The following is a 12,038-nucleotide window of genomic DNA, read 5'->3' as shown; positions in this document are numbered from 1 at the left end:
TTGTGCATCTTCAGCCAAGGGTATCCGAGAACCAGGGGGTGGGAGGGAGAGTGGAGGAGCAGGAACTGGATGCTCTCAGAGTGGAGGGCACCAATGCGGAGAGTGAGGGGAATAGTTTGCCATTCCACAAGAGTGAGAGGGGATCCGTCCAGGGTGAGAAGGCGAATAGGGGGAGAAACAGGGACGCGAGGAATATTCCAAGTGGTGGCGAGTCCGGAGTCTAGGAAGTTTTCTTCTGCGCCTGAATCAACAAAAGCCAGAAGAGATTCTTTGAAACCATCCCCAGAAACCAGAGCAGGCAAAAAGAGGCCAGAAGGGGCAGCAGGGGAAAGAATACCGACCTTGACAGAGGGCAGGGAAGTGCGGGGGGGGCAGAGAGGGCATGAAGCTCGGAGATGGTCAGCAGCCCCGCAATAAAGGCAACAACCCTGGGAGAAACGGCGGCGTCGCTCCTCAGAAGACAGCCTGGAGAAGGTGGTCGGGCGGGGGGTGGCAGGAGGGGGAGGGAGCCGGGAACGTTGTTCTTGGAGCCTGATGTCAATTTCAGCCAGACGGGAGATGAGGTGCTGTAAGGAGGGAAAGTCCAATGGAAGATATGTGAGGTGGTCCTGTAAAGCAGAAGACAAGCCCTGGCAGAACTGGTGAATAAGAGCCTCTTCATTCCAGGGAACTTGGGAGGCCAGGAGGCGGAATTCCGTGGCATATTCTTGGAAAGAACGGGAACCCTGAGTGAGAGAGGTGAGACGGGAGATGGCAATGTGGTGGGAGTGGAGCTGACCAAAAATGGACTGCATGGCAGCAGCGAACTGGTTGACATCGGCAGTCACGGGGAGATTCTGAGCAAGGAGGGAGGTAGCCCAGTCCAGGGCGCGACCGGAGAGGTGGGAGACCAAGAAGGCAATCTTCTCTCTGTCGGTGGGAAAACAGTCTGGTCGAAGGTGGAAGGCCATCCAGCACTGGGTTAAAAAGTTCTGGAGTTTTGCTGGGTCACCCTCAAATTTCTCCGGGGTGGGAGGGGGCAAGGGGCAAGCAGCAGCAGCAGCCAGGGGTGGGACAGGCACGGGTGCCACTGGAGGGGGTGGCGGCCGGGTGGTGTGGTCCACTAGGCGTTGAACAGCAGAAGTCAGTTGCAGAAGGGCGTGGGACTGCTGTTGCAAAAAGGTGGCAGTGGAGTTCTGGTCCGCTGGATCCATGTTGGCTCACTATTCTGTTAGAGTGGGCTGCTAGAGCAATAGGATCCTATGCAGGACTCTAGAGTGGAGAAAACACTGAGCAGAATCGCAAGGCAAAAAACGAAAACCAGGAGGCAGGTGAGTAAGTCGGTACACAGGGTGGCAAACAGGAGGCAACAATCCAAATCACTAGGCAAAAATCCAATCCGGGAAGCAGGCGAGACGATCGAAACACGGAGGCGTAAACGGGGAAGCAGCAATCCAAATCACAAGACGAAAGAGTAAACGAAAGACAGACTAGGAATTCGAAAACCTGAGACAAACCAGAAGTAACCGCGCACTAGGGAGCTCTAGGAGAATCCGCAATAGTGAGCGGGGAAGTGAGGAAAAAGGAGAACTAAAATAGAGACGGAAGAGAAGGTGATTGGCGTTACTTGCGGCGTGAGCTTGTCTTACCGGGTGTGTGCGTGGGAATGCGAGAAGGGAGAGCGGCACGAGTGGAATGCGTAACAATTATATTCTTTCATACAAATCCTGGCACGTTAAGAAGATGCAACCATTAAGAAGACATGCCCCCACCCAACAAAAAATGTATCTTAGCATTTTAAACCCTGAACATATGACTCAACAAACATTAATCTCACTTGAGTTTTTTTTTGTCATATTTTATACAGCAGTTCAGACTTATTCACTGAGCTTCCTCGCTCAATACTGTAGATTTTAGCTTCTCACTTAGGTATGTTTTTAAAATTATTAATAGTTTAATTAGATATATTAGTGATAAATTATCAAAATTATTTGCAAAAATTGAGGATACCTCCCCCTATGTAATCTCTGTTGTCAGAACCATTGTGAAAAAAGAATATTTTATTGCTTTTACTATCTCATGCCCATGGAGTCTGAACACGTGTTGAATGAATTGGCATTTTTTTAGTTTTTAGAGTTTTATATCAACTTTTCCAAACTTGCCAAATGCATTCAAGAGAATTCATCTTACAAGTGGATGTTGTTTCTAGGATACCAACATTAGAAATGTGCTAAGCAAAAATATTTCAAAAGATTTTCCTTCTTTTTTGCTTTTGATTGTATACAACTCATTCATTTGACTCCCTTACAAATCAATCAGTATGTGGTGCTCGGTGCTCCCCAGTCGTCTTCCTGTCCTCAATAATTTGCAACCAGTCTCCCACTAGGAATCCCTCAGTGTGTCACTAACCCAAGAGACACAGATCCAATTTCAGGGGCTCCATGTGGGGGCCTGATCGTACAACACTGAGGCTCACATGATCTCGTAAATGGAACCTGCTGGAATTGTGCGGGGAGGTGAGGTCTGTAAAGGCGAAGGGGAGGAGGGAGTGTCAGGGGTTACCCTTCCTGCTGTGCGATGTTTTGTAAACTGGAGAAAAGCTGCATTGTGAGAGAAACCATGTGCAGGCAAAGTTTGTTTCTTGGACCAGACCCTGCCTCTCAGCTGTAAGGAAGGGCCATAAACTGAAGCTGTGGCAGGTAACACACCGAGAGTAATTTCTTCCCCGTAAAAAAGATAATTTGCAACCAGTCTCCCACTAGGAATCCCTCAGTGTGTCACTAACCCAAGAGACACAGATCCAATTTCAGGGGCTCCATGTGGGGGCCTGATCGTACAACACTGAGGCTCACATGATCTCGTAAATGGAACCTGCTGGAATTGTGCGGGGAGGTGAGGTCTGTAAAGGCGAAGGGGAGGAGGGAGTGTCAGGGGTTACCCTTCCTGCTGTGCGATGTTTTGTAAACTGGAGAAAAGCTGCATTGTGAGAGAAACCATGTGCAGGCAAAGTTTGTTTCTTGGACCAGACCCTGCCTCTCAGCTGTAAGGAAGGGCCATAAACTGAAGCTGTGGCAGGTAACACACCGAGAGTAATTTCTTCCCCGTAAAAAAGATTAGAAACAGCAGATGCATTTTATGGCCAACTAAGACCTCATTTAACAAGCGACTTTTTATCTTAGACATATGCCACCCCATATATGGAGTGCCATGTCTGGAGATTTGCTTCAGTGGCCCAAAGGTGACATGAACAGATTTTGAGTTTCTTCAATATGCAACAAACATTAAAAAATATATAGTTTTCTTCAGTAGAAGCCAAATCACATTACGTAATAAAGAAATCCAGCTATTGGTGTTCTAACTTTGGAGGGATACATTTTAGCAGTCAATTTAAACTCCACAGCAAGCCTTTCATTTTGTCTTATATACAGCCCTGACAAGGTATCATTTGAGTGTCTCCACTGATAGCAAAGTACAGAAGATGCATTCTCGTTAGTGTAATTTACAACTGCTAAAACAAAAAAAATTGTCCGGTAAAGATCATATAGTATTTTACTTGGAGCTCAAGATGCACATGGAATACAATTATAGATTTTTTTTTCCCATCAACTTGGTGTTGAAGCAGTGACAAGAGGAATGATAGAGTTAGACCTTAAATTCACATAGATTATTCTTTGGAGACAGGCTCATCAACCTCGTGAACCCTGCTGGATTAGCTCTAACAAGCTAATCAAGACAAAATGTGTGATAATTTAGATTGTGTATGTTATATACTGTAGATATAGAGCTATAAAGCTAAATAGAGTTATCCAGCTAATTAAAAAATAGTAAATATAAAAGCACATACAGTGTCAACCTAATAAATCTTCAGAAACAGGTGGAAAGAGGCAATGGTTATGCTCATGTTTGTGAATTCTGTTCACATTCTCTTGATATTCTTGGATTGGTACTATCTCATTAACCCCATTAGGATATAATGACTGCATCCGCAAACAGCTTCATTAACTGATAAATGGTTTTATGGTAGAATAGAGAAGATGCCTTTATACTGTAAGCAATGGGTTAATTTCAGCTGGAGCTCAGTCAAGGCTCCATTTGATATTTCCAATCCCTGAATCAAGGAAAAAGCTGTTCCATAGCAGCAATTCTTTTTCATGATAATTATGGAAAATGAGCAAAGTAAGGAATACAGACTGACCAGAACTGCAGTATGAGGCTTCTACCAGTTGACAACATAAACACGTGTTATTTTGACAAGGACAGTCCCAGGAAGGCAGTGCCCACTGCAGTAAATCCATAAAAATGAGAAAGTTTTATGTCCAGAAAAGCTGTTAACATTATAAAATATGAGATGTAAGACACTAAAGAATCCCAAAAATGAAAATAGAACTTTATTTCTATGTTCGGTGAGCTCCATAAGTTTTGTTTTCTTAATGTGGCCTTATTAAGCAAAATGCTGGAAAACAATCCCCAATCTGCATTTTTTAAAAGTACTACATTGCAATTACAGCTATAATGCTAAAACTAAGCTTGTACTATTTGAGGCTGTTCTGTTTTTTTTTTAATCATATGGACTGTAATTTAACTTCAGACCTACAAATAGGGTATTTTTATCCTTTAGAAATAGTCTGAATCTAGCAGCTTGTCTCATACGTACTTTCAAGCATAATTTGATTTTTTATTTGAGCTATTTTGCAAGTGTGTGTATGTGCTAAAGGAGTTGAGAAAAAGACCAAAAGACTTTATTATAAAGGTGCCCATGTTTTCCTACAGTATGTGAATTACCATAGTGTCTAATCTAAATAACTACTGTACGGTTTTAAAGAAATGGTCTTGGGCACCATGGTCATACGAAGATGCTGCCTTGCTTGAGTAAACTCTTGAGTCCAAGGCTGAATTACAGATTGAAGTACCTTCTATGTTGATATGACCTCCTTCTGTTCTTATGAGTTTTCTCTGGATAATCCAGTTTCCTTCTAAGACATGCTGGATAGATTTGATTGGTTATTCTAAATTGTATATTTCTCCATAAACATAGTCTGCAGTGGACTGCTGGCTCTTAATACCGTCTTGTTGCCCTTAGTTGACATTCATCAGGAATATTGGCTTTCTGAGAATGGATGCATGAAAGCAATGCTCTTTACTCTGTTTTATGATTAGAGACATCCATCCATTGATTATAATAAATAACCTGTATACTAAACATCCTACTATATTTATAGTACTTCATCCACTCAATCAAGTACTGGAAACCTGCTGGCTGTGAAAGAAGTCTAGTAAAAGTTTGCAGTTGACTTTTATATATATGATACAGGTGTACTCTACACAATATGTAATGCATCAAGCCAGGTTTTATTATTATTAATAGTAGTAGATGTGATATATGGCATGTCAACACACACACTTATATTGCGGTTAGTCTTATTTCATCCTGTACAGTCTGACGTCTGCATTATATTGCATTATCATCATACACGGAACAGTATTTTTCACTCACTTATCACACCTAGATCCATCAGGTTTCAAATTCATCCAATGTCTACTAAGACAGTTGGATCCTCCAAGTTAATTGGGATTAATTCAATTCAATTAAATGTTCAAGAACAACCCCACCTCTTCAGATTTTAAATACTCTGTTCTATTGTAATATTATAAACGTTAAGGTGCCTTTATTTACACACAAAAAAATAGTTCTGTGTTATGGCAATACAAAAGGATACTCAGAGCTCTCAAATCATCATCAGTGACACAGCTTTATATGGGGTATGCTGTATAAGAGGAGCTGGCTGACAGTACAGGTCTGCAAATTAGGTGGGAGATCATTTAATGGATCCTCTACAGCAGCATTTGAATCAAATTAGTTGAAACCTATCTTTGTTCTCATTTTATTCTTTGACCATTTGTCTCCTAACAAACTTTTGGTTTGTTAATTATTGCTGTAACTGGAGACTTAACTCAGTGTGGCACTTGTGAAGCAAGCTCTTACAATTTTGTTGCCCTGTTTGTTGAAGAGAGCCTTTGACAAGGAAATAGATTGCATCCTGCTTGGCATGGGCCCCTGAGCCCGTGTAAGCAGCATGCTGACGGTCGGACGCATGGCCATCTCACGTCCCTTTCACTTCTGTCAAGAACCCCCCCCCCCAGCCCCTCCTCTTTCTGCCCACGAGTTACTCCTTTGTGAGAAATGAAATGCCTTCCAGTTACCCCCAAGATCCCCCTTGTACAGAACCACAGAGGGTTCTTCTCACCCCGAACCAGCTGGCTTCATGCCCAGCTTCTTGAACACAAGGGAGAAAGGACCTGACTTTCTCTACTTGAGAAATCCCTTCCACTTTCCCTTTAAGAGGGATCTTAGCCTCGTGCTGTGTGGCACTTTTATCAGCTTCATCTGAAAAAAAGCAAATTCAGTGGATTTTATTTTTTAGCCTGTTTCTTTCTATAATACCTCATACTGTACTCTGTGTTTCTGGGATCTTTACATGTAGGCCTTGGAGCACCTTCCTTTTCTATCCTGATAGATTAAAGTGTTCACCTCTTCACAGATTTTTAAGAAATCATGCCTGCATACAATACAGTGACAGTACCCACAAAGCCAGAGATCGCTTTTATGGCATGCATATTCCTAGACTGTGATAGTTCTTTATTAAAACGGAATAAGTTGTAACTACGTACAACTTAATTATATAAAGTTTTAGAAAACATGTTAACATACAGTATGTGCTGAGGAAAAGATTGACTGAAAAAAGTATGTCCCTTATGCACATTTAGTCCCATTTCTTAGTTTATCTACAGAGTTTTTGTGGGGCTTGAATCGGGAAGGTAATATTGAACCAACTAACAGCATGATCTTTATCACCGGAAGAAATATAGCCATTAGTGATGCCATTAGCACCTCTCAGGAGCATTCCAATGTAGAGACAAATAATAAGCAGTGCTCTAAAGCAGTGGAATTTCAGTTCCAATACAAGTGGATTGTGGTTTCTTTTCAAGTAGTGCCGTTGCTGAAAGATAGACATTCCCCAGACATCCTGTGGCAGCAGGCCAGCATTTAGTTAATTTAGTGAAGTGGAATATGTGTGCTCATCAATCAGAAACTGAGGTTTACCTTTGTGGTTAGCAAAATACTAGTGGCAGAGGTTTACCTATCAGTTAGAGGTTGCACCAAATCATACTTCGTCACTGCAGTATTCAACAGAGCTGAGTTCATATTCTCTCCAGGCCTCAGGCAGCATTGTCTGTGTGCATATGGAAGTCTGAATAGAGGGATTCCTTTTCCCATGGGCTTACTGTCTCTGTGACTCGGTATCCACTGAGTAAGGACTGCTGTCTGGAGATCTATGTTTTGGTGTTGCCTTTGTACCAGTCTGTGCACATGGACTAGTGTATTTGCATAGTTGGCAGCAATCCTGAGAGAAAGAGAGAGAAAGGGACATACTGAATGAATCTTTGATGATTACAAAGACTGAGATTTTCATTGCTGCCCCTTTCACTGTCCCTCTTTACACCATTTCTTGATCTGTATTTCACTCGCCCAGGATGATATACAGTAAAAACACAAATGAGAAAAATAAGCTGTAATATTTGTGGGCATTTTCCTAATAAATGAAATCAGACATAAATCTTTTTGTATAATGGGGTGATCATATAAGAATATAACATGGAGGAATGATAGCTGGCAGCATCATAAAGAACCATTAATCTGTACAAATGTACAAAACCTTAAAATACCGGCACCATAACACATCAGTAGTTTAATTTGTATTAATTTATAAGATATAAAAAGCAGAGTTTTGTTTTGTTCTTGTTATTCTTGTCACCATATCTCCTTTTTTATTCTGGGGCTAAAGGATTCCTTTACTACTGCAGACGTCCATTTTTTATAGTATTTAATGAAATCAAGACATTTTCCTGTCTGGCCTTCTTTTTAGAACTCCCTTCAGTCTTTGGGAGGGATAGAAAAACAAACATCAATGTGGTCATACATCTTGGGATGTGCTTGTCTGTCTCCACACTGGTGCGTATGTGCATTTACAGGCCATCAAGGGAAGTGAGATGGAACATCTGCACTTCTCTTTTCCAGAATGGAGGAATAGATTTAATGTGGTTTTAGCTGAAGCCTGAGTAACTCATTGGCACAGTGACAAAAGAGAACAACTTAAATCATCTCATTACTTTTATTGAAAATAAATCTAAACTGTGGAGCGGATGTGAACTCTTAACAAACCTAAAGATCAACCATTTCCATGACAACTCTGTAAACTAACATGTTAGGTGGCCCAGGCACACAGCAACTATGGCAACAATATACAAGCTGATGACAAAGATTGCTGAGGGAAATTAGGTAAAGGAGATGTACAACTCATGATCTGATCACTTTTAGGGTTTTAATCTGTTTTTGCTCCACTGACAACGTAATATATTATAACAGGTATAAAAGGGATTATAGTTTTAAAAAATAATACATAAGACATATTGACATATGCAAAAAAGCATACATATTTCTTTTTTTTTTAAAGTGCCCCATGACATTGATATAGTATCTAAACAGGAAAGGGAAATGATAATAATTTCTGGAAAAATTCCCCCCTTCCTTAAACAGCAACGTAAAATGCATTTAAAACACTTGTTATTTTGGCACAACTATGGTAAACATTGTAAAAATTGCCACATTAACATTCTACTTTAAGACCATGGTCTTTGGTAAACATTTGTCTATCTTTGAAGTCACCCCAGTAATGGAAATGACTTTGTCTTTCCTGAACAGTAAACCAAGAGTCTAGCCAGCTCTGGAGGATTTAACTGAAAATGTCTTAAGACAAACACTATGACCACTAGCAGAGTTTTTAGTTGAAATTCACTTTTCAACTTCAAAAGAGAGTCAAGATACATAGAGTGACTAAACTAGGCTTCTGCTCAGTTCCTTTCTGCAGACTTTCAGTACACATTGCTTCTTTGTGAAGCTCTGTAGCAATATCGCCTAATGGAGAGAAATCGGATTTGCTATTCATTACACACACAAGGCTCCTGACACTGATGTGGCATTTCAATTGCAAGCGGTAATAAAGAAAAAAAGCGGGTCCATCTTGTGATGTCCTCTACAGTAATATTATTGCAGAAGTAATCTGTTGTAAAAAACATTTACTACAGCTGGGTTCTCCTTCTGAGACCAACAAAGATTATGGAGATTGGTTTACCATAAAAGAGGCTTGCATAGTACAATTAATGGTTTTACTCTAACAAGATTAGGATAATCATATTAAGGGGTGTAGTGCATAGCCGAGACCTGGAATGAAAAGGCGGCGGTCTCACTTTCGCCCTGTTCCGTTGGTGTACAGTACATTCAAGGTCACAAGCCATACACAACTGTTTAATTGTATGCTTTTATACAGTGGGTAGTGGCGAGAAAGCTGATAAGATTCAGAAATCCTTAGGGGAGCTATTTTTCCATTTATTAACATTGTGTATCTTTAAAACACAATAGTACATGATTCCAATTCCTGAATGCCAGCTGAACAGGATACAGCATTCTGCGTGTATAACCATATTGTAATCCTCATTTTCCAACTGAAACAACCTTACTCTGAAGCATTGTAGTACTTCACTGGGATTTCTCACTAGCACACCACTCTGTCTCTTACCTGAGGATGAAGTCTTTTCTAATTTATAGAACATTAAGACGAAATGCATAAGGAAACTATTTCCAACCATATTCCAGCCATATTCAGGCTTGATAATGTTAAGACATTAGCATTAACAGGGTTCTTATGAAAAACAACAATTTAGGTTCAATGTTTTATATTGAAAGGTCTGTTTTGTAAATGAAGCAGGTCAGTTTTTTATTTTTCATACACCAGCATCTTTTACTTGTGTGTTGTGGTACACATGTTTCTTGTAAACCAAGTTATGTTCTATTAAAAAGGCATTGAATATCAACAAAGACCCTGTGGCTTTCGGAGCGGATGAAAGCCCTGAATAAATTAAACATTGAATGTAAAACAGCTGAAAAAATATTCAGAGGAAATGATATCACAGCCTGAACAACAAAGGATGTCCACTACATACTATAGCATATGGTTTATAAAAGCAGTTGGTAATAATAGGCACTTTTAGAGAACTGAAACATGATATTTAAAATATTATTGTGGCATCGGCTAATTCACTTTTCTTACTAAGACTGAGCAAAAACATGTCTGGAAAAACAGTTAAAACATACTATCCTGATGCAATAAAAGCTGAAATTCTATAGTTACTTTAAAAAAATAAGGCAGTTACAATTGGTTTCAGATAAAATTGTTTTAAAACATCTTGAATGAAACACCTGCAGAGAAGATTTACAGCTGGCTTCATACAGTACGTTATGTCCAGTCATAACTATTTTCTAGGACAACTTGGCTTTTGCTTTCTCTATCCTTACTTGGAAGAGGGTGTAACTATTCCCTAGCCTTCTTGATGAATGCTGGTGTACTTCATCTTACACATGATTAGCATACAAAACTGACTACCAGCTCTCACCTTTCTAACTCTCTACATTCTTTCTTAAACAGATGGATTTATTAATTTTAATGAATGGGTACTTGTATAGCTATCTTATAATCAATCATCTGAATTAAATCTGATCAATCACAACAACTAATATTAACAGGAGAATTTCATGTTGTCATACCCGCACTGGAGTGTGCTGCATAGCTTTAACAAAAAGTACAGAATATTATTGACCAGTTAGAAGAGGCATTTTTTCAGTTTATATCTGCACATCGAGATATTTTCCTTTTAACATGTTTCTAGTATTCAAGATATTATTTCTACATATTAAGAAACTATAAAAGAGATGGTTTTAATAGTATACTTTATAGAATTTCAAAGTCTTATTTGTTATGCTTGTCAGTGTAGTTGAGCTTTTTTGTCTTCAGCTGAACCATAACCAATTAATTAATGTACTAAAAGACAGCAGCATTCAGATGTGAGTGTTTCTGAAAATAGACTCAAATCCGTTTGGCTTGATTATGAGATGACCTAGTCAAAGTATATATTTTAATTTGTGTTCTTTTTTTCTCTCTGCCTTTCCCAAACACAGCCAGAGGAATTTGAAGCAGTCCATTCCCATACGTTCCGAGTGAAGACCTTCAAAAAGGGAAAACACTGTGGGGTGTGTAAGCAGACAGTCAACAAGGAAGGGCTCATCTGTCGAGGTTAGTTTTGACATGCCAATGGGGAACATAATGCTGTCTTAGGGTGGGAGGATATGACATACTGAACAATTTGAGTTTTTTTTGTGCAAAACACTATTTATCCTTCTAACAATAAATTGGGAAGCCGTATAATAAATATTAATCTTGTTAGCCTTGGATCTATATACTGTACCTGCCCTAGCATTGCAAATCCCAGGAAGCATCTTGGACAAGGTAACAATGACATACAGTATGCTGATTCCATATGCTAAATAAGCAGGTGAGACCAGAGGTACCTTCTCCTGTACTAAGTTCTTCTACAGACATACAGACATACGGACATAGTAAACTATCTGTTGCCATTATTACTATAGTACAATAGAAAAGACTACAAAGTGAAGAAGAGGCTGCAGTCAGAGAGAATTTTAATCTAGCTATTATCTGATTATATGCTATCTAATTCAGCAGTCACTGCCTACTTACCTTCATCAACCTTTAAGGAGTAGATGCTGTTCAGCTGTATTATGTGGTTTTGCACATGAATATACAGTATAAACTTGCTTTACCCACATAAATCCTGAAAGAACTGTTTATATTGTTATCGTGTGATTCAAAGCTATCTGACACAGATTATAAGATTACTTTTATCATTTGTAGCATGTTAGAGTGAACACGATTATAATAAAAGTCAATTTAGACAATTTTCAAATTAAGTAGAATTTGCATCATAAGCAGAAACAAACGTGGTCAAACATAACTGCATTTGCATGCAAATTCCGCTCTTTGGTGCTTACAGCTACTACAGTGTTTAACTGTCAATTCTTTAGTGTTTTGTATATGCATGCAATTTAACCTAGATATCACTTGCATAATTAAAATGAACATTTAGACAGA

General features: G+C 39.5%; 1 protein-coding gene across 9 annotated transcripts in view; it reads left to right on the top strand.

The window, feature by feature from the left end:
• tns1b (tensin 1b) overlaps positions 1-12,038 on the top strand; it is a 264,722-nt gene that overhangs the window by 88,113 nt on the left and 164,571 nt on the right. For all 9 annotated transcript variants that reach the window (XM_088604952.1, XM_088604951.1, XM_088604948.1 and 6 more), the window contains exon 2: positions 11,051-11,165. In XM_088604952.1, coding sequence (XP_088461078.1) covers positions 11,051-11,165 — 115 coding nt within the window. The remainder of the gene's footprint in view (positions 1-11,050; positions 11,166-12,038) is intronic.

The sequence above is a fragment of the Lepisosteus platostomus genome, chromosome 14 (genome assembly GCF_059453375.1).
Source record: "Lepisosteus platostomus isolate fLepPlt1 chromosome 14, fLepPlt1.hap1, whole genome shotgun sequence".
In the NCBI taxonomy this organism is placed as follows: Eukaryota; Metazoa; Chordata; class Actinopteri; order Semionotiformes; family Lepisosteidae; genus Lepisosteus; species Lepisosteus platostomus.
The sequence above is the reverse complement of the archived record's forward strand: the minus strand, read 5'-3'. Positions and strand labels throughout refer to the sequence as shown.